This window comes from Rhinolophus sinicus, chromosome 2, assembly GCF_057876585.1.
Source record: "Rhinolophus sinicus isolate RSI-liver-muscle chromosome 2, RSI-T2T, whole genome shotgun sequence".
In the NCBI taxonomy this organism is placed as follows: Eukaryota; Metazoa; Chordata; class Mammalia; order Chiroptera; family Rhinolophidae; genus Rhinolophus; species Rhinolophus sinicus.
In genome coordinates this window covers 107,145,602-107,169,591 of record NC_142502.1, presented here as the reverse complement: position 1 = coordinate 107,169,591, position 23,990 = coordinate 107,145,602, and the positions used below count along the sequence as shown (strand labels likewise).

Below are 23,990 nucleotides of genomic sequence, written 5' to 3'. Positions count from 1 at the left end.
AAACGAATTTTATTTTCCTGCATATCATTTAAAAAGTATAGTACAAAGAAGCATAAAATGAAAAGGTATTCTTCCCATATTCTTACCTTTGTCAAATATTGTAGAAATTTTAACACTGTATGCGTGGTCACAGTTCCTTGTATTTTATAGTGGTAGTATGATTATGGTACATGAGAGTGTATGTGTGATATACATATTAACATATATATATATAAATGCAGTGAGAGGGCGGACGGGTGGCTCAGATGGTTAGGGCTCATATATATATATATATATATATATATATATACACACACACACACATACACAGAGGATACCAAAAAATGTATACACATTTTAAGAAAGGATGAAACTGTATTAAAATTGTAATACTCAATATATATCTATAACAAAGATGAATACAAGTCATGTTTGATTTCTGCAATTACAAGAGGTGCTCAAAGTGGTTACCATCAGCGTAATTTTAATAGTTTTTTTTCTTTCTTAAAATGTGTATACATTGTTTTGGTACCCTCTGTATATCAAATTAACCATACCGGAAGCAACACACATTTCACGCTATACCATGCTTTTGGGGAACTACTTATGAGGGAGATAAAATGTTAGGGAGAACCATAAAAAAGGATAAGGAAAATAATTTGCCTCTTTCTTTTTGGAATTTTTTTTCTTTTTATTAAATTTATTGGGGTAACAATGGTTAGTAAAATTATATAGGTTTCAAGTGTACATTTCTATAACACGTAATCTATATAATCACATTGTGTGTTCACAACCCAGAATCAGTTCTCCTTTTATCACCATATATTTGGTCCCCCTTACCCTCATCTACCACCCCCCTCTCCCCTTTTACCCTCTGGTAACCACTAAACTATTGTGTGTATCTATGAGTTTTTGTTTCTTTCTTTGTTTGTTTTGTTCCTTTTGTTGCTTTCAGTTTTATATCCCACATATGAGTGAAGTCATATGGTTCTTGATGTTTTTCTGCCTGACTTATTTTGCTTTAGCATAGTAATCTCAAGAGCCATCCGTGTTGTCACAAGTGGCACAACCAAAGTGTCCTTCAATAGATGATTGGATAAAGAAGATGTAGTGTATATACACAGTGGAATACTACGCAGCCATAAGGAAAGATTGTTGCGTGAGAGAATTCATGTTGTGACCAGATGCTTCAATCCGCACTGATCTGCAGGTTCACGATGTTCCCAGCGCAGGTGTGAGAACATGGTGCAGGTTATCAGCAGGCGGTGCTGCTTCGGGCACTGGACAGATGGTCAGATGTCCTGAATCACTGGACCAAAGCCTGAAAAAAGGTCTTAGGGACCCATCAAAGGAGCCTTGAGAAAAGGTGTAAATGTGGGATTTATTTGTCATATTATAGAATGAGAGAAGTCCGTCCTCATAGTCTAGGAAAATGCACACTTTGGCAAGATGCTCTTTTAGAATAAGCTGTCTTTCTGGAAAGGTGAGTGCCCAGTACTCATCCTTATAAAATCGGATGGCCCAGAAACCATCCTCTGGTTTGATGAAAATCTTCCCCGTCCTCATTACATTAAGCCTACAAATTCCCAGGTCCCAGGCCCCACTGTCCTTGACCTCCACCTCCCAGTAACACCTCCCTGAAGTGAAGACTTGACAACCCAGCACACAAGGCAGGGTACGAAATCTCTGTGCGCTCTCAGGTAGATCTTGAGACTTCTTTCCCAAGGTTACACGTCTGTTCCCTTCAGACAGGATGAGGGCAGGATGGGCTGTGGCTGGATCCAGAGTAATATTCACTGCAAAGACAATAACCCCTTTAATCTCTGAAAAGAATGTAGTGATCCTGGAATTGGGGATATCTGTATCGGCCTGAGATATCTTGGTGCTGGTGGGAGGTGTGGAGTCTGTCACCCGCCCTCCTGTAACAATCTCTCCTGGGACTGAGCCTGAGCGTAAGTAGACTAAGGAGTAGAGTTCCTCTTGGACCATCAGGGAATGACTCACCAGCCTGGAAAAATTCTTTCTTCCAGTCTGAAAAAGAACATAAATATGCATTATCAGACCGAGTATTTGAATTTTCTGGCACAAGAGGTAATTTCTTCTTTCTAATACATCTTTGGCTAAATGTCCTAAATTTATTTTGCAATTTTTGCTTGATCTAAAGTTTCTACTGCTTTTCTTATTAACCATAAGAATTAATTCCTGTAACTTATACTACAGGTGTTCCCAAGGTAGAGTTAGCCTCTTCTTGAACAGACAGCAAATTTACATGTTCCCCACAAGCACCTCTGTTGCATTCAGCTGAAACTATGTGACTGACTTGTGGCCAATCAAGGGTTCACAGCAGAGATTCACGCCATTTCCAGGATTCAAAATAAACTGGTTTGTGTGATTTTTATTCTTCTCGTTCTAACTATAACCCTTTCCCATGCCTCCCCCTGGGCCACAACACTGGAAGCAAAGGCCCTAAAAATGAAGAAGACAGAAGACTGGAAAAACCCTCAGTGTCACAGTTACCATTTTGAAGAGAGTTGCCCAGAAGAGCCACTGAACCAGGCATATTCATATTATAATTTGCATGAGTGAGGAATTTCAAGCAGTTGTGTTAAGCCACGGAAATACGAGAGTTACTTTTTATAAAAATCAAAGTTAGTTACACTGCTCCGTGCAGAAAGGTCCACTATAAAATGAAAATGAAGTACTGAATAAACACTGAAAATGTGTGGTCTTGGTTTAGGGCTTAGGCAACAGGAGTGACAAGGCAGATGAGATTGATTAAATGTATAAACATCCGTGACAAGCAGTGACAACACTGTTGCTAAAACTGTTGCTTGTGAGTATTTGCAAAGCACATAATATGCCCTAAATAGACTGTAGATCTAAAGAAAGAGAGCATTCATTGAATCTGTGACTAACATCCTGCTAAAAAACAAACAAAACCCATTCATTTTGAAAGTTATTCACCTTTTTCCAAACATAAATAAAAACAATAAAAAAAACGGGTAACTTTCAGAGTTAAAAAAGATGATTATTTTCTAGACCAAGAGTCATCTAATTATGGCCTATGAGCCATGTCCAGTCCACCACCCGTTTTTGCAAATACAGTTTTATTGGAAGACAGCCATGCTAATTATGTGTCGCCTGCTTTTATACTAAAAGGGTACAGTTGAATAATTGTGACACAGACCATAGAGCCCACAAATATTTTACAGCCCTACAGTATTTACAATCTGACCCTTTATAGAACAAGTATGGCAATCATTTTTAAAGACTACTGAAAATAAAAGATAAAATTAAGACGTGCATTTTTAGCACAAAAGAATAGTGTAATTTCTTTATTGAGCAAAGTGACTTAGTGGAAAGAACAGATTAAGGTGATGGACTTTGCACGACTGTTTCAGGTAACTTCTAGACAGAACCATAAAAGTTGATGTGTAGGTTAATAAACAAGATCGAAAAACACATCTACAGGTGTACTTTGTATGTAGTTATTGAAACATGAAACTAACTGGAAGGAAATATATGAGATGGCTACTAAATTTGAAGGAAAATGTTGTCAAAAATAACATGAAGAGGACTTCCAGAATGGCTGAGTGCATAGCTTGGCAAATCCTCTCCCCAAAATCAATAATATCACTGGAAAAATTGTCAAAATGACCACTTTAAAACAGTGGAAATTGACAAAAGTACATATCAAATAAATGCTCATTTAAGAAAAACTATTGAAGATGATTAATAAAAGGGTGTTCATCAAAAGATGTTCTCTAATTACAATTGAATTAAGTTGGAAACAAGAAAACAGAAGTAACTTTAAAAAAATAAACAAAAATTTGGATATTAAATAATACATTTATAAATAATCTATGGATAAAAAAAGAAATCAGGCAAGAATTTAGAAAATACCTTGAATCGAATGAAAATTAAAACACTACATACCAAAATTTATTGGAAGTAGCTAAAAACAATGGCTAGAGGGAACTTTAAAACTTTAAATGTTTGTAGTAAAAAAGGAGAGTTATCTTAAACCAATAACCTAAGATTCTCCCTGAAGAGACTGAAAAGAGTAAACTATGCTTGAAGCAATCAAAAGTAAGGAAATAATAAATATTAGATTAATACTCAATGAAAATTCAGTAGAGGAAATGGATTGGACAAATGTTGCTTCTTAGAAAAAGTCAGCTAAGTTTATTAGACTGCTCAATTACAAAAAGAGAGAAGTACAGTAATCAAAATCAGATATGAATGAGGAGACGTCACTATCGACTCCACAAAATTAGAAGAAGGCCCAAATGGGAATTTTATAGAAATCCCTATGCCAATAAATTAGACTTAGAGGAAATGTTCAAATTCCTTAACATACAGAAATTACTAAAAATGACTTAAAAAGTAGAAAATCTGGATAGACTTCATAGTTATTACCATATTATTGACTATATGCCCTATGCTTGCATTCAGTGGGGGAAAAGTATCGTGTTTTTAATAGTTTGTGTTGGCACAATTGAATATCCACATGCAAAAAGATGTTCTATGTGATTCCCTCACTCCACACAAAAAAGTTAACTCAAAATATGTCATATACCTGCAGTTAAGAGCCGTAAGACTCTCATTATAAAAAATTGAAGAAAAGTCTTTGTAAACTTGAGTTATGTAATTAGTTCTGAAATGTGACACCAAAGCTAAAATAACAAAACAAAAAACTGATAAATTGGACCTTATCAAAATAAAAACTTGTGTACTTCAAAACACACCGATAATGAAATGAAAGGACAATACACAGACTGGGAAAAAAATACATTCACATCATTTATCTGATAAAGGATATGTAACCAAATACGTAAAGATTTCTTACAAGTCAATAATGAGATGATGAACAACCCAATTTAAAAATGGCAAAATAGTTAAATAGACATTTTACTAAGGTAGATATACAAATGACTGTAAACCACATGAAATAACACTCAACATCACTATACGTAAAGGAAATTCAAATTAATACCACAATGAGATACACTTCACATCCAATAGGATGGTCATAATACAAATTATAGATAATAACAAATGTCATATATTGCTGCTCAAAACGTAGACTGATGCAGACACTTTGGTAAACAATTTGACAATTTCATTAAATATTAAACATAAAGTTACCATATGATTTAGAATTTGCACTCCTAAGCATATAACCAAGAAATGAAACACATTTCTACATCACAATGTATACATGAATGTTCCTAGCAGAATTGTTCCTAAGACATAAAAAGTGGCAGTATTCTAAATGCCTATACGTGCGGAGTAAATAGGCATAATGTGGCATATACGCGCAATGGGGTACGGTATGGTAACACAAAGGGACAACCTACTGAAACATGACTAAAACATGAGTTTCAAAACTTTATGCTAAGTGGAAGAAACCAGAGATAAAAAACAACAACGTATATTATATGATTCCAATTGTATATGCCCAGAAAATGTAAATTTATAGAGACAGAAGGTCTATAGACTAGTGGTTGCCTGGTCCTGCAAACAAAGGTTGGCTGAAAATGGAAACAAAAGATCTCTGTGGTGTGATGGAAATCTAAAACTGGATTTGGTGATGGTTGTCCAACTATGTAAAAGTATTAAAAATCATTGAATTGACTTAAAAAAAAAGAATGAACACAATGAGTGAGTGCATGGTATACAAATTACACAGAAAACAAGCTCAGACTAAAAAATTCTAAGTGTGAAAGTTACAGAGCATGTTTTGTGACACTGAATTTTCACAAGCCAGAAGTGTGCTGTGACACTATGCATTTGAAGTGAGATACAGCCAAGGGTCACTAAAGACAATAGAAAGCAAATTACACCTCAAGAATAAGATAAGGGTCTCCATAATCAGGAAAATTCTTCTACCCTCAGAACAGACGGCCTTCACAGTATCTGCCTGGTGGGATTCCTTACTGCTGATGGCAAATGATGCCTCTTCTGTTTTCTCCTTCCTTATTCTAAATAGAATTTTTCTTTCATGTTCATTGTAGTTCATTTCAGTATGGAATGGAGGGTGCTGACAACTCCTCTCATCTAGCACATAAGCTACAAGTTCCAGAAGAGTTCCATCCAGACCTGAGGAAGACTAGGTGTCTCCTAGAGATCCTGGCCTTTGAGTTAGCTACAGTGACTGGATGGACCCTTGGCTTCTCTTTTTGAGGAAGGATTGAATGAAGAAGCATTATCTGGGAAGAAGTATTAAATTGGCCTTAGATGACCAGAAAGACGGCAGGTTGTAGAGGTTGGTAGACTCTAATAATATTCACTTTCATTCTGTTTTCTGGGCAAACAAACGTTTCTCAGCTCCCATTGTATTTAGGTGAAACCATGTGACTGAGAACTTGTCTATGTAGGCAGAAATGATGAATGCCCTTTCAGCCTCCACCACAAACATTCTTCTTTGGGGATCTCCACATTTTTTTCTTCCCCAAAAATTTTGGCTGGAATTGAAGGACATCTAGACCATTGAGAAACTACACATGGAAAGAGTCCAGATCAAAGAAATTGCTTGGAGGACATCTAACAAGTAGAGATTTTTGAACAGGAATATTTGTGTATACATCAGAAAAACACTCTAGCTTGCTAAACCACTATGGTTTGATGTTCATTTGAAAGAACAGCTAGAATTAATTAACATAAATATAAAACCTCCTTGGATTCATAAAAAAAAGAAAAAGTAAATCCATTAACCTGAAAAGATAATCTCATTATTTCATAATATCTATGTTAATTAACTTGTAAGTGTCTTGTGAGATACAAGTAAGCAAATGATGAAAAGAAGTGTACTTTAAAAGTTACATTCTTGCTAAGTTTTCTATGGAACAGCAGTTATATACTATATATTTTTCTCTATCATGTGGTAGCTGGTAGCATGATGTTTTATACTATTTAAGAGCTTAATTATATATCTTAGAATCTGGGAGAATTATTATGGTCAGGACAATGTACTCACCAGTGTACAATGATGTCTTCTGCCAGTCTGCAAGTGAACAAAATGATGAAATATTAACCTTTCTTGGCTTTTCTCATATCTTTTCCTTTCTTCCCATCAATGGCATTCTCTAAGTATTCAGTTACACATATATATGTATATGTGTGTGTGTGTGTGTGTGTGTGTGTGTGTGTGTGTGTGTGTGTATTTCGGTCCCTTTCTTTTCTCACAAACATGTGACCATTCCTTTCCTGAACTTGAAAATGGTTGGGTTTGTGTATGTGTGTGCAAAAATATAAAGTCAGAAGAAAAGACAAGCTAAAAGCAAGAGAAGGAAGAAAAAAAAAAAAAAAAAAAAAGGAGATAGAAAATAAAGTAATGATGGACAGAAAGATGGATAGTTTGAGAAATGGAGATAAAAAAAGCATTAAAAAAATGGAAGGAAGGAAGAGGGGGGAAGAAGAAGAAAAGAAGGAAGAAAGGTAAGGAATTTGGAAGAACACAGTGAAGGAATAAAGAATTGAGAAAGAAGTGAGACATAGTGAAACAGGAAAGTCATAGGGAAGGGAAGAGAAAAGAAGAAAAGTTTGGGAAATATTCATTAAAACAACTGTATTTTTAATTTTCCATCTTAATAAAAGGATATTCCAAATTAGAAAACAAAATGAGTTAAGTAACTTTTACAGATCTCTTCCATTTATGCGCCTACACAGTGAACATAGGCAATGGTACACTATGCATGGCTTTCTGGGAATGGGGTTTAGAGAAGGGTTAGGCATCTTATTTGTGGAATTTGATCCATGAAAGAACTGAATTACTTACCCTTCCTAAATTGAGCTTTCGTCTCATCTGAAAAGAGATGCACTCATAAGACTTTATCGAAGAGATAAAGATGCAGAAACAAAGACATGCATTCATCTCAGGGATTTATCATAATCATTGCTATCACATTGATCTTACTATCACACATTGCTCGGTTCTGAAATTGTTTCTCGTGGATAAAATGAAATTGAATCGTTTGATTTTAAGGACTTAATCAAGATAAACAGGTAAATTGCATGCTAATTGCAATATGAGAGGCCATAGGGAAATGTAAAAGACGGGGGAAATGATGAAGTGAAACAAGGAATCACCGTAGGATGACATAATCTTGCAAATATTTTAACTATTGGAATACAATTACCAAATTCCTTTTTCAAATTTTCTGAGAAACAAAAGTGAAAACCCCATTTTAATGTCACAGAAAAAAGGAAAATTAAACTTGCTTACAAGGATTCCAGGCAATGACATAAATTAACTTACTAAGGATTAAAAACTCGCTTTTTTCTTCTAGAACACTTGTTGAAAAACAAAGGAAAAAACCATATCACATATTTACATAGATAAACAATTTTACAGTTGAAATTCAAGAGGGAAATTATTAAATTCCCCAATGAATTATTCTTTTTGAACTATTTTAGAATACTTGTATTAAAGAATATAATCACTTGCAACGTTGTCATGGGCACAGCATCTGTGCAACAGCAGCTACAATTTCTTCAATGCTTCCTATAAGTTAGGTATTTGCTAAGGGCTTCATGTAATTACTCAATTGAATGTTAGCAAAATAACGATTAAGTTCTTGACATTTTCTGTCTTATTTTGCTTAGCATGATAATCTCAAGATCCATCCATGTTGAGAACCGAGAACCATATGACTTCACTCATATGTGGGATATGAAACTGAAAGCAATAAATGACCAAGGCAAACAAACAAAGTAACAAAAACTCATAGACATGGACAACAGTTTAGTGGTTACCAGAGGGTAAGTGTTGGCGAGGGCATAGAAGAGGATACAGGGGGTCAAATATAATATATGGTGATGGAAGGAGGACTCTAGGTGGTGAACACATAATGCAATATATAGATAATGTATTATAGAATTGTACACTTGAAACCAATGTAATTTTACTAACAAATGTCACCCCAACAAATTCAATAAAAATTAAAAAATAGCTATTAAGTAGTGCTCTTGTTTACAGAATAAAGATCTGTGAATTGAAGAGGTCAATAACATGGCAGAGTTTCTATTGGTAAATGGGCAGATCAATTATTTGAACCTGAAATATGTTGAACTGCAAAATGAAGGCTTCTAATCACTATGCCACTTTTGGTCCAGTCAGCTGAGGCTTCAATCACAAGGTGGGAATAGATGCATCCTCTACAGGGAACATGTATTACACTTTTTTTTTTCTTTTCTTTAAAGAGTGTCTTTTTGCATGGAAGAGTTTTTGAGTCTTTCTTTGATTTAGAATGTGGGCACAGCAAGCACCATAGAACTTTTTCAAATGCATTCTCATTAGAATTTCACTCATCTCAGAGCCCCAAGAAGGAGTTAGATAATACAGATAATATGTTAGATAAAAAGAAGGGTAAATGGGGAAAATGAGTTAACGAATGGGAGAAGAACAAAAGGTGAAATAGGTAAGAGAAGTTGTAATACAATAAAATGAATGAAATCACAAAAGAGAAAATTATACAGAGAAAGTGGAGGGAACGACAGAAGGAGGAAGTAAGCAAAAATCATTAGATGAAGAAAATATCTTGTAAGTAGTCATTAAAGCTTACCATTTTCTTTCCTAAGTTGATCTGAAAAATAAAAAGTAATATAAGAATCACTATGAAACAGACAATGGGAAGATAATATCTTGTAAATAGTCATTAAAACTTACCATTTTCTTTCCTAAGTTGATCTGAAAAATAAAAAGTAATATAAGAATCACTATGAAACAGACAATGGGAAGATAATATCTTGTAAATAGTCATTAAAACTTACCGTTTTCTTTCCTAAGTTGATCTGAAAAATAAAAAGTAATATAAGAATCACTATGAAACAGACAATGGGAAGATAATATCTTGTAAATAGTCATTAAAGCTTACCATTTTCTTTCCTAAGTTGATCTGAAAAATAAAAAGAGTAATATAAGAATCACTGTGAAACAGAAATAAAACAAACAAAAAAGATCTTGTCACCTATTCTGTATATAATAGATTAGACACTTCAGAGGAAACAAATATATATTTGTGTTTTAGATGTTTTACTTGAAAAAAATATATGGGGGCCTACATTGCTTTAAGTCAAATGGTAAAATAGATTTAAAAAATGTTAAATTTAATGTGACTGAACTTAAAATCCCCCAAAATGATTTCCTGAAGGCTTCTGTAGACATGATATCATTGTCATTGTCACCACCACCACCACCACCACCACCACCACCACCACCATTACCATCGACATTCATTGAGTGTTTTCTCTGTACCAGGCTCTGTGACACATGCTTTGTGCAAGCTGCATCACATTTTTTTTTTTTTTTAGCAGCATCACATTTTATCATCAGATTGCCTCAGAATTAAATGATTACACTTATACAGAAGAGTAAACTGAGATTCGAGTAAGGATACACTACTTGCTGAGTTTCCCATAGTTGCTTATTTCAGAGTTTGAATTTTATCCAGAGTGAGTCTGTCATCAAAGTTGATGTTTTTATCCAATAAAATAATCTGTACTGTTTTCTTTATTATCTCTATGCCCTCCAACATTCATCTTTTGTGTTGAACAACATGTCAAATGATAGGTGAGGCTTAGTAAAGCCATTTAAAAGTAAATTTGACAGCCACTGTCCCTGGATATGGTTTGATAAAAAGTGAGTTTCACTTTAGGTTGATAAGCTGTAGAGCTAGCCATTATTTTTGGGAACATCTATGTAATGGATTATGAAGAATTTTTTCCTTTAGAATAACTCAGTTTTTTAAAAGTAAAGTATTAATTGTCTTTTGTGTGATGTGTGGTTTCCTATATTATCAAGAGCACACAGTAGTAGGACTCATGCTGGGAAAATTCATATAACTTGTTTCCATTAACATCCTATTTTCAACTCCAAGTGCACTCTAATTCTTCATTGCCTTTGACATTGATGTCTGGACCTGTGAAGAGTTTATATGGGAGAGTAGACGTCCTCTTCTGTTTTATGGTCCTGTGCAGTTGCGCCCATTTGTGCTAATATTTCATCCATTTTCTATTTTCTACAAATTTTAAAACTATCTTGTCTGCTTATGGCCTCTCTCTCATTCCCTTTGCTATTGTTTGTTTTGACCTTCATTCTAATGTAATTTTCACATTACCAGGTTTCCCTTGTAGAGAAGTTTGAAGTATATAGTTAGTTGTTTTTAACCAAGTTACTATAATGATCCATAAATACAATTTACTTTTTCAATGTAACCTAATATGTGATAGAAGAGAGAAAATAAGGCACAAATTTGCCTGTGTATTTCATTATTAGGGGAAGATATTTTTAATAGAAGAAAAAAGCATTAGGGTAAAGCGGCACTTTCCTAATACTATGTAGTGCTACATAACACTATGTAATACATAGCAATACCATGTAAATATTTTGGTAGACTCTCAAAAAATTAAACATAGTATATTACATACATTTTTTTCTTATTTCAACCACTTTATTTGAAAATCCAATGAGCGATTTAACATCACATTTCTTTTATTAGGACACAAAGTGCTCTGAAAAAGGTCAGCAAAAACCTTCAACTATTAAATCATGTACACAGGCCTCTCATTCATTTTTTTATGTTCTGCTGCATTTATAACATTTGCTCAAAATGGATCAAGGCATAAATGCAAGAGTTTAAAACTATAAAACTCTTAAAAGAAAATGTAGAGGTACATCTTCATGACTTTAGATTCTTAGAAATGACACCAATGCGTAAACAAGAAGAGGAAAAATAAAAACATAAATTAAATTTTATAAAAATTGAAAACTGTGCATTAAAAGATAAAATGAAGAGACAATTGCTAAATGGGAGAAAATATTTGCAAATTATACATTCTCAAGGGCCTAGTCTCAAGACTATATTAAGAACTCTTCCAACTCAGTAACAAAAAATAAAAACAACCCACTTAAAAAATGAGCAAAGAACTTGAAGACATTTTTCCAAAGAAGATACATAAAGGCCAAGAAAGCATTTGAAAAGATGATCAACTTCTTTTGTCATTAGGGAGATATAAATCCAAACCACACTGAGCTATCACTTTACAAGTGCTAATATGGGTATAAGAAAAAAATATTGGAAAACAACAAGTGTTGGTGAGGATGTGGAGAAATTGGAATTCTAATATATTGCTGGTTGTAATGCAAAATGGTGCCATCTCTGTGGGAAACAGTTTGACAGTTCCTCAAAGAGTTAAACATAGTACCTGTATACCATTTGACCCTGCAATTCCATTCTTAAGTATATACCCTTAAAATGGAAAACAGGTATTGAAACAAATACTTGTACAAGAATTTTCAAAGCAGCCCTATTCACAATAGCAAAAGGTATCAAAAACCCAAATGTTCACCAATGGATTATGGATAAAGAAAATGTGGTATACCCATACAATGAAATATTATTCAGCCATAAAAAAGGAATGAACTACTGACTCATACAACATGAATGAACCTCGAAAGCTTCATGCAAGTGAAAGAAGGCAGACACAAGAATTCACATATCGTACAATCCCATGGAGATCATACCAGAATAGGTAAATTCACAGAGACAGAAAACAGACTACTGGTTGCCAGAGGCTAAGGGTTGGAAGGGATTGAGAAGTGACTTCTTAATGAATATAGAGTTTACTTTTGGGGTGATGAAATACTCTTGGAAATAGATGGAGGTGATATTATAGTTATACAGTATTGTGAATGTACTAAAGGCCACTGAATTGTACACTTCTACATAGTTAATTTAAGGTCATGAATTTTACCTCAATAAAAGTAAAAAAATAAATCAATAGAAATAATCTACAGATGTAGTAGGAAGGGTCAAATCAATTAGTTTACTCATGGGCAAAGCCCTTGGTTTGACAAAATACCCAGATACCCATAGTATTGCTTTCATAGAGTCAAGGATTGACATTGCTTTAATTACATAATTTGTATTTATGTGAAGATAAAAGACATACCTTGTGCTTGCTTATATTTTGTCTTCGTTGTTTCTGAAAAAGATTTAGACAATAATTTGGACAATTTGGAAAAACAAAAAGGAAAATATTATTACAGATTAAATTGAAGCAAATTGCAAATGGAGTAATAGCATTTCAAATAGATTAATATACTAGGGGAAAGTTTTATTCTATATAATGTGAAGCTATTGAAACCCTTTTCTTGTTATTGTCTGAAACTCGGTTTGCTGTAATGATATCCTTTGTAAGAGATCAAGATTTGAAACTCACCATTTTCTGTCATTTTCTCTGCAAAACAAACAAGACAGATATTGGTTAGATAACATAATTGAAGTAATTCACAAATAAAATTGCAGATGATCAAATATTAGTTATTTAAGGGGCAAAACTCTACTTCTACATAATGCCAATGTACCAAGACCATTGCTTTCATATAATCCAGCACTGGTTTTCCTTCAATTGTATAGTTTCTCTCTCGGTGGAGAAAACTTCCCCTTTTACTTCTTTTCTCTGAATAAACACATTAGACAAATTCATTTGTTTTAAATAAATTGACATAACTCACAAATGAATTAAGAGGTTCAAATTGATTAGGTTAATAATTAATTAAATCTTTAGTATATGGATGAAGCTAAAACACCTTTCTCTTCCCTCATGCTTTCCAAAAAAAAAAATAAAAAAAAAAATAGAAGAAATTTCTGATTCTCAGACCTGATAAACTTTTTTTTTTTTAATTGGGGAAGGGGAACAGGACTTTATTGGGGAACAGTGTGTACTTTCAGGACTTCTTTTTTCCAAGTCAAGTTGTTGTCCTTTCAATCTTAGTTGTGGAGGGTGCTGTTCATCTTCAAGTTGTTGTTCTTTCAGTCTTAGTTGTGGAGGGCGCAGCTCAGCTCCAGGTCCAGTTGCCGTTGCTAGTTGCAGAGGGCACAGCCCACCATCCCTTGCGGGACTCAAGGAATTGAACTGGCAACCTTGTGGTTGAGAGGATGCGCTCCAACCAACTGAGCCATTCGGGAGGCAGCTCAGTTCAAGGTGCTGTGTTCAGTCTTAGTTGCAGGGGCACTGCCCACCATCCCTTGCAGGACTCGAGGAATCAAATGGCAACCTTGTGGTTAAGAGCCCACTGGGCCATGTGGGAATCGAACCGAAAGCCTTCGGAGTTAGGAGCATGGAGTTCTAACCGCTTGAGCCACCGGGCCGGCCCCCTGATAAACTCTTAATCTTATTTCTATCCACTGTGTCCTTCTCTTATTCTCATTTACTTCCTGTTATAATTTCCCTCAAGAACTTCCTTTAGCATTTATTATTAAGCAAATATCCCAGTAGCAAATTTTTTGACTTTTCTTTCTTCCATGCATGAATGTCTTTATTGCTGAAGTCTATTTTCACTGGCTTGACAGTCTTTTCTTTCAACACATTAATGATGTTGCTTCACTGTACTTTTGTCCCTATAATTTCTGATGCAAGAACCACCTCCTTTGAATCATTTCTCCTCTACTGTTTTCCTTTAGATGTTTTCAAGCATTATTTCTTTATCTTTGCTTTGCAAGAATTATGATTGTAATAGGCATGTAGGTATTGTTTGAGTTTATCCTGCTTCTATTTTGCCAAGAATTTGCATTCTTAAATTTAAATCATTCAACAAGCTTAAGAAAATTTTGGCATTGTCCTTCAAATATGTTTTGTGCCTTAATCATTCTCCACTCCTAGGAATCTCGTGATTTTTGTTAGAGCTTTTGATATTATCTCAGAGGTCCTCCAAAGCTCTGTTCATTGGTTAAATATATTTTTCCTTTTTGTTCTTCAGATACATTCTATGGATTTGTCCTCCAGTTTCTGGTCTTTGTCATCTACATTCTACTCTTGTGCCAATACAGTAATATTTAAATTTCAGATATTATATTTGTCAGTTCTAAAACTTTGATTTGGCTATTTTTTTCTATTTCTGTGCTGTGAATTTTCATTTTTAGTCTCTTTAACTTTACATGACGTAACACAGCGCAGTCTCTTTTCCTGTTTAAAATATTGCATATAAAGTCCTGTATATCCTTCACCCAGATTTCCCCTAATGATAGATAGCACCTTGTATACCTGTAGCAAAATATTAAAACTAAGTAATTTACATAGATAGAATACTGCTAACTATACAAAATGCCTCATTCAGGCTTCACCATTATCCCATAAAAATGTGTGTGTGTGTGTGTGTGTGTGTGTGTGTGTGTGTGTGTGTTTATGCAGTTTTCCCCCATATATAGACTTAAGTAACTGACCACAATCAGCATATAGAGCTATTCTATAACCACAAAGAAAATCTCTTTTGCAATGTTCTTATATTCTCCCTCCACACCCCTGCTCTCCCCGCGTACCCTGGCAACTACTAATCTATACTCTGTTTCTATATTTGTGTCATTTTTCAAGTGTTATACAAATGGAATCATACATATGTAATCTTTTGTGATAGATTTTTTTTCACTAAGCATAATGCCATTGAATTCCATCAAGTCGTTGTATGACTCAATACACTACTCAATTTTATTGCTGAATCGTATTTAATTGTATGTATGCGTATACCACAGTTTGTTTAGGCTTTCTTCCATTGAAGGGTGTTTGTTTTGTTTCTAGTTTTTTGTTAACACAGGTAAAGTTGCTATGGATATTTGCATAGAAGATTTTGTGTGCACATATTTTTATTTCTTTGGAATAAATGCTTAAGTGTGTGATTGTTGATTCATATGGCAATTGCATATTTATTTTTGAAGAAAATGCCAAAATTTTAATAGATGGCTGTACGGTTTTACATTCCCACAAGCAATGTTAAAAATCTAGTTGCCTCACATTCTCACCAGCACTGGATAATTTTCCATTTTGTTTTTAAATTTTAGCTGTTCTACATAAGAAACTATCAACAAAACGAAGAGGCAACAAGCCAAAGGGGAGAAAATATTTGCAAACAACACCTCCAATAAGGAGCTAATATCCAAAATACATAAAGGACTCATACAACTCAACAACAATGAAAACCAAACAATCCAATTAAAAAAAAATTGGCAGCAGACTTGAACAGAAACGTGTCCCAAGAAGACACAAAAATGGCCAACTCATATATGAAAATATGCTCACTTCACTAGCTATTAGGGAAATGCAAATCAAAACCACAACGAGAGACCACCTCACACCTGTTAGAATGGCAATTATCAAAAAGACAAGTAATAAAAAGTAGTGAAGAGGTTGTGGAGAAAAAAGAACCCTCATACACTGTTGGTGGGGATGTATATTGGTACAGCTGCTATGGAAAACAGTATGAAGATTTCTCAGAAAATTAAGACTAGAACTATTGCATGACCCAGTAATCCCTCTTTAGAATATCTACTCAAAAAATCTGAAAACATTTATTTGTGAAGATAGATGTACCCCTATGTTTACTGCAGCATTATTCATGGTGACCAAGACATGGAAACAACCAAAATGTCCTTCAATAGATGATTGGATAATGAAGATGTGGTACATACACACAATAGAATATTACTCAGCCATGAGAAAAGATGAAATACTGCCATTTGTGATAACATGGATGGATCCTGAGATTATAATGCTAATTAACATAAGTCAGAAAAAGTTGAGAATCATATGACTTCACTCATATATGGAATATAAAACTGAAAGCAAGAAATGAACAAGACAAACAAACAAAAACTCATAGACACAGACAATAGTTTAGTGGTTACCAGAGGGAAAATGTGGTGGTGGGAGGTAGAAGAGGGTAAAGGGGATCAAATATATGGTGACAGAAGAGATCTGCCTTTGGTTGGTGAACACATAATGGAATATACAGATGGTGTATCATAGATTGTACACTTGAAACCTATATAATTTTATTAACCAATGTCACTCCAATAAATTTAATTAAAAACAAAGAAACTAAAATAAAGAAAAATAAAATAGGGTGAAAGCTTTTTTATCATTATCCATTTTTGTAACTTAGAACACTGATTTATAGTGGGGCTTTGAAAGGACCTAAGGATTAACAAAATAATGTATGTGAAAGAGTTTTGCAAATAATAAATTTCTATTTACTTAAAAAATTTTTAGCTGTTCTAAAAAGTGTAGTAACTCAAGTGTTTTGCTTTTTCCTGTTAAACATATTATTTATTTACACTGTTAATGTTAAAGAAGTGTTTTCAGAACTTTCACAATTTTGGGAATGGCGCACTTGATGAATTGTAGTTTGTCAAAATCTCTCTCAAAATATGGTGTCCAGAACTAAATAAATGAGTTCCCATCAAAAGTGAAAAGTAAACAATAGAGTGAGACTGTCACATCTCTTGCCTCCAATTTGGCTTTTATAATAGGAAGGTCAGATCCTGCTCATCTCTGTTATCATCATCATTCAGGAACCACGTCAAAATCAGACAGAGTAATGGACAGTTCCCTTAAGATATCATGACTTTACATACTTACTAACGTACCATTTTTGGGACGTTCCTTTCTGTACATGTAAATAATAAAGCATATCACTAAGCATTGGAGAAAGTGAGGTGATGGCAAGGTGTCTACATCATCTTCTTTGGGGCAGGATCCTGTAAAAGAAATGCCAAAGAATTTCCTTATTAGCATCCAGACCAATTCTATTGCTATTTCTACAATAGAAATTTTATTCTACATTTCAAGTAAGTTGTAAGTCTATGGTCAAGTTTCACTCTTCATACATAAAGGTGAGGGATCCCATTACTCCTCTGTACCACAGGGATAGACTTCAGCAGCCACTCAGGGGACGGTCTCGGATTGAATATCTCAGCATAGGACAAAGATTAGGAAGAAGCTTCCCCCATAGGTTGTGAAGGATACCAGAGTATGGACACCTCACAGCAAATGAGGGAATCTCTTCAAAGTCCCAGGTTTGCCTCATCACTTTGCTATTGCCTATGAAACCAGATATGATCGAGGGCAGGGACAGGCAGATGATGGCCCACAAACAAAATCAAGTCTGACTTATATTTTTGAAAGGCTGTGATTTCATATTTTTAATCGTTGAAACAAATGAAAGGAAGAATACTAATTGTAACACAAAAATAATGTGAAATTCAAATTTTAGGTTCCAAAGAATTCAGCTCTGCTCACTCATATATGTATGGTCTATAACTGCTTTTTCATTACGATAGTAGAGATGACTAGTTGCAATCCAGACTGTTTGCAGTGCAGTGATGCAGTTATAACTCAGCATCATCTTGAGTGGCTTGACTCCTGCAGCACGGCAACAGTCATTCTGAATCTTTGTTTTATTATGAGAGAACACCAATCACGTCAAAAGAAAAAGATAAGAAGAAAAAAATAGACTTAGGTTAAAATGGTAAATTGGAGTTTGGATTATTTTATTATTTAATCACATGTATTATTTATGTAACGACACTGTAGCTGCATTAAAAGATAACAATGTACACTGGCATTGCCAGACTAACACTCATTACAGTGTTCTCAAATTATGGTAAAACAACTGTATGAAAAGTTATAAAATTAAATTTATCATAACAGAATAATTTCTTCATAAAAATTAAAAATGAGACTGCAAACTAAGGTTTCAAGGGCTCATTTCTTAGTCATACAAGAAAAACCTTCGACCAATGGTGAGTTAAATTGTGTTTGTCACCAATAAAAAGGCACAGAATAGCAGAGTGGATCAAAAAACAAAACCCAACCATATGTTGCCTTCAAGAGACACAGTTCAGCTGCAATGACAAATACAGACTCAAAGTGAAAGGGTAGAAAATGATACTCCAAGCAAATGGCATCCAGAGAAAAGGGGATGTAGCAGTACTTTTTGATAAAAAAGATAACAAAAGACAAAGATGGACATTTCATAATGATAAAGGAGACAATACATCAAGAAGTCATATCAATATACGTGTATATGCTCCTAATAACGGACCACCAAAATATATAAAGCAACTACTAACAAACATAAAGGGAGAAACTGATAAAAATACAATGATATTAGGGGACTTAAGTACCCCATTGACAGCTATGGATAGATCATCCAAATGGAAAATCAATAAGGAAATATCAGCCTTAAGTGACACACTATACCAAATGGACATAATTGATTTACATAGCATTTCATCCCAGAACACCAGGTTATACATTTTTCTCTAGTACGTATGGAACATTCTCAAGGATGGACCATATGTTGGAACACAAAACTAGCCTCAACAAACTTAAGAAGATTGAAATCATACCAAGCATACTCTCTGACGACAGTGCTTTGAATTTGGAGAGCAACTGCAAAAAGCAGGTGGGAAAATCACAAATAAGCATGTGGAGATTTAATGACATGCAACTAAAGAACAACTGGGTCAAAGAAAAAATAAAAGGAGAGAACAAAAGATGCATAGAAACAAATGATAATGAAAATACAATATACCAAAACTTTTGGGATGCGGCAAAAGTGGTAATAAGAGGGAAGTTTATATCATCACAGGTTTATCTCAAAAACAAGAAAAATCCCAAATAAACAACCTAACTTTAGATATTAAAGAACTAGAAAAAGAAGAAAAATGAAAGTCAGCAGAAGGAAGGAAATAATAAAAATTAAAGCAGAATTAAACAGAGAACGAAGAAACAATAGAAAAAAATTAATGCAACGAAGAGCTAGTTCTTTGAAAAGATTAATAAAATAAACAAACCCTTGGCAAAACTCACTAAGCAAAAAACGAAAAGGCACAAATAAACAAAATCAGAAATGAAAGAGGAGAAGTTATGATGGATACCACACATTTAACTGTGCAATTGAGGGGCTTCTAACTACTCTTTAATTGGAAATGGCTAATCTGCAATGTAACGACCTTCTAAAGCAAATAGTACGAGAAGAATCAAACATCATCTTTCAAGTGATTCAAGCTCAATTAAAGCCACATGCTCATGGACTGAATCAGTATTTAGCAGTGCTATTTGTGTGAAAAGATATTTTCAAAGACAAAATACATAAATCTTATTACAGAACATTATTAACAGATAAACACCTACAATTGTTTCTTTGTTAGTGTTTTAAGGAACACTAACTTTAAGCCATGATTAAGCAAGATCTTATTTCCTCCCCAAATTCCATTTCTTCTCATTTTTAAGTCTGCATTGCAAAAATTGTACTCAATAATTATTATTACATTTTGATGTTCATTAATAAAATTTTTGTGGACATTTGTTTTTTCTGTTGTTATGTAAGTACCGAATTAATATTTCTTATTTTGCCTCTTGGTCTGCAAAGCCTGAAATATTTACCATCTGCTCCTTTACATGTAATGTTTGTTGACCTCTGATCTGGAGGGACTCTACCTGAATGAAACAGCTTAACTCCTCTGAGGTGCCGTTCAAGTTGGAACCTGAAGATGCAATCAACGGATGAGGCTTCTAGTTAGACACACTTTTGCCGTACCACATGGACTCACATGCATATCTCTAGAACCGTGTGGTTTTGGTTGAAACACAGATGAATTTTATACATAGAAGTGAATGAGCTTGTTTCCAAATTCTCATTTCACAAACATCCATTTTTTGTTTTCTATAAGAATGTTTCTTAAGAATGAAGAGAATCTAGAATGCCCTAATGGTGCAAATATTAAAAGGAAAAATGTTTTAATACTGAGTCAGATATTTCATGTAAACATGTAAAGAAGATTAAATTTGGTGGATATAGAGTGGATAAATGTTGTGAGGTTTTATTTATGGCCCTCTTTAGCAATGCAAACAGTAATACTATGAGAGTTGGAGACTTTAATACTCAACTTACTTCAATGGATAGATCATTGAGACAGAAAATTAATAATGAAATAATGGCCTTAAATACTACATTAGACCAGTTTGACTTCATAGACATTTATACAGTATTTCATCCAAAACCTGCAGGTTATACATTTTTCTCAAGTGCACATGGGACATTTTCCAGGCTAGGTCACATACTAGTTCATAAAGCAAGTCTCAATAAATTCTAAAAGACTGAAATTATATCAAGCATATTTTTTACCATAATGGCATGAAACTAGAAATCAACTACAGGAAAAAAACTGGAAAAAACACAAATATGTGGAAATTAAATAATTCAGTCATTTTTAAATGAAATTGCTTATTAAAGATTTAGAGAGGAAGGTGAACTGGAATCATTTGCATGCAGGCTGTGGGTTGCCATATAGGATGAAGGAATAAAATGGACCAAAGTTGTCCTCACTTCACAGAAAATAGACTCTGCAAGAGTGACAGTGATAGAAAAAGGGTCCTGGATAATTTTGTAAACTGAGATAATATGGGACTTAGGTATGCAGAAAGAACCAATGTGAGCAAGTGGGAGAAGAAGAAGGTGAATTCCATTGCAAATGAAAGAGAACAAGGTAAAAGAAAGGAAGGTATCAGGAGGCACTGAAAGAGATTGTCTCCTGGTTTGGTCTCTTTAGAGGAAGCAAAGCAGTGAATGTCGAAAATGAGACTAATATGTGATCAGCCGAGAGTCACAAAGTCTTAACTCTTGACATTTTTCGATATTTTTGTATACGGACTCTAATTTTATTTGGAGATTACACACAGACAGACACAAAGACAAACCATGACCACTACTACCATCACTGCACAAATAAAAAAACCTCTGGGTACTAATGACCTAGGTTTCTTTGGAATTGGAGCAATTAATAGACATTTGTTCAGTCTTCTGAGCTGCAAATACTGCTCTGCTTCACACTGAAGAGTTCAAAAATTTACCACAACTGATTTCCCATATGTCACTAGTGTGTCTTTGTTGGTAAAAATACAATGCAGATACTGGTAAATGTTTGACTTTTTGCCAATTCCACCTTTTAAATGTATGCAACCTATCCATGTGGTAAACCCCTATAGACAGTGCAGTGTCAGTGCCTGTAGTATCAGACAATTTACTTTTTGGATTATAAGTGCCTGACGTTAAGCTTTTGATTGGCATGGCATCTACTCAAATGCATCCACCTCAAACACACATATTGCCATCTACACAACCAGATAGAGAGCCAGGCTGCTCCACCCATGAAGCTCCCCTTCTAGAAAGCCCTGGGTCACCCAGATAACTGACTGCTTGAGTGACTCTGCTTTTCCCTTCCCATGCTTTAGTTCTTGCTCTAATGTTTTAAATTCACCAATAAAGACTGAATCCATGAAACCCTAGGCATCCCACCCTTATGCCAATAAAGACAGAACCCCAGGTTACTCCCACTCTTCCTACAACCTCGCTGTTTATTTTTTTCAAATAGAAAAGGTTAATTATTTACCCATCGTCACATTAGACCTCAATTTTTTTTAGGACTTACTATGAATCAAAACCATAGCCACTACAAGTTGGATCTCTACTCCATTCTTAAAACCCCCAGTTAGTACACATTAAAATGTATTCACCACGAATATTAATAGCCTCTTATAATTCCACAGCAATGTGTGTTTAAAAGAAGCTTTTATTTTATTATTATACAGGGCGGCCAGTATCAGAGTGTTAGTTTTCAATCTTATAAGATCATTTTTTTTTAACTTTTAGATTGTATTAATATACATCACAGTTATTGCTAATTTCTGGTTATCTTTTTGAAATAAATGACATATATTGAAATTCTAATGACATATAGGAAAGGGTGGATTGAAGGGAGATTACCTCAGGAGTTTGAATTGTAAGGTGAAAGTAGGGAGAAGAACAAAATTGAGAATATGCAGAAAGGATATTATTCAGAATCATTACAAGTAGAAAGAGGAGAAATATAGGGAGAGAGATGGTATTCCCAAATTAGAGGGCACTGGTAGAAGTGAGGAAGGCAAATGAGGTGGAAGAGAAAGGAATATTTAATAAGAGAGATGTTAGTGAGGTGAGAACTCCTTTCGGGTAGCTAAATAGGGAAAGAAAATAACTGAGAATTAAGTCAACCAGAACTGAGAAAGTAACAGATCCAACTTTTAGGCCTTATATCCTAGGCTCTGTGGGTCAAATACCTAATATAAGTTGTGGCTCAAATACTTTTCTTAGCGGCACTACACACACACACACACACACACACACACACTCACACACAATAACAGCAGTAACAAAATTACAACTCACCTTCATGACTATTATTCCTCGTACCTAATTTTCTATACTGATATATTGGCTGAGTTGCCATCGCAGGAAGGAATCTGTTTCAGGCCTCTAACTCGTAGCCCAAAGGAAATTCCCAACTCTGTGGTTAGCTGAGTTGGCAGGATTCTGAAATGTCTTTGTGTTCCCTTTACAAGCACACGGGGAAGAGACTAAAGCGCTGGAGCAATATCCCAGGGTCAGAGAGAAGCTTCAGTTGCATGAACCAGGTTTCTTGCTCCTGAGCTCCGTAGCTAAGTGGAGTCTGTTATTAAGCCAGAAGCAGGGAAGGAGACTCTGGACTCTGGACCTCATAGGATCATAAAACAACATTTTAGTTGCAGTTGTTCATTTGCTCACTTGAATATATGCACAAATAATTACATAGACACAGAAAGATCAGTTGATAAATGGAAGACTAGATTTGTTTTTTATTTTTCTCTTCAGTCAACCCCAGTGAGACTGTCTATTGCTAAAAGAAGGGAGAAATTTTTTGTTCACCTGATAGTTTACACAGACCAATAAAACCAAGCCAGGATTGTTACAAAGTAGGTTCCTCTTTTTCTTTTTCTTTTTACAAAACTTTATCCACTGATTCCAGCCTCCTCGCCCCAAGGCTGTTCTTCTGCAGTCCAAGCTCAGTACCGGCCTCTGTCCTCAGATTTGGCAACATTCTGAACCCCGCCTGCTATGTTGGACCTAGACTCTCCCATGGGTTCTCTTTGTGTGTCTCAGGTCCTTCCACTGGCCCACGAGGCTCTTCAGTGCCTTCTCCAGACTCCGTCACTGACCTTATCTCACACCCACGTCATTAACTGCTCTAACCAAATGGAAATTGTGGTTCCCTGCACCCCCCAAGCAGCTTTTGCTCTGTGCTTACTCTTTCCTGTCTTGCATACTCTTCCTCCAGATTTTCACAAGACTTCCCTTCACCCTCTTAGGTCTTTAT

The 23,990-nt window shown here is 34.8% G+C and overlaps 1 protein-coding gene across 1 annotated transcript; it reads right to left on the bottom strand.

The window, feature by feature from the left end:
* Positions 1 to 844: 844 nt before the first annotated feature.
* Positions 845 to 23,293, bottom strand: LOC141571858 (butyrophilin subfamily 1 member A1-like). Its single transcript, XM_088794397.1, has 11 exons — positions 23,027 to 23,293; positions 17,403 to 17,513; positions 13,204 to 13,221; positions 12,934 to 12,966; positions 9,858 to 9,878; positions 9,754 to 9,774; positions 8,121 to 8,141; positions 7,760 to 7,786; positions 6,959 to 6,985; positions 1,984 to 2,010; positions 845 to 1,775 (listed from the first exon to the last, which is right to left on the bottom strand). Exons 1-11 carry the CDS (start codon positions 23,085 to 23,087, stop codon positions 1,192 to 1,194), a joined length of 951 nt encoding a protein of 316 aa, XP_088650523.1. The 5' UTR covers positions 23,088 to 23,293; the 3' UTR covers positions 845 to 1,191.
* Between the last annotated feature and the right edge of the window lie 697 nt (positions 23,294 to 23,990).

Bases quoted from the DNA above. Each gene is read 5' to 3' on its own strand.
- LOC141571858 (XM_088794397.1), bottom strand. From the start codon at position 23,087: ATGGCAACTCAGCCAATATATCAGTATAGAAAATTAGGTACGAGGAAT. The intron at 7,787-8,120 runs GTAATTGTATTC...ATCTCTTTTCAG, and splicing joins AAATTTGAAAAAGGAATTTG to ATGAGACGAAAGCTCAATTT. The intron at 6,986-7,759 runs GTAAGTAATTCA...GTTCACTTGCAG, and splicing joins GAAAGCTCAATTTAGGAAGG to ACTGGCAGAAGACATCATTG.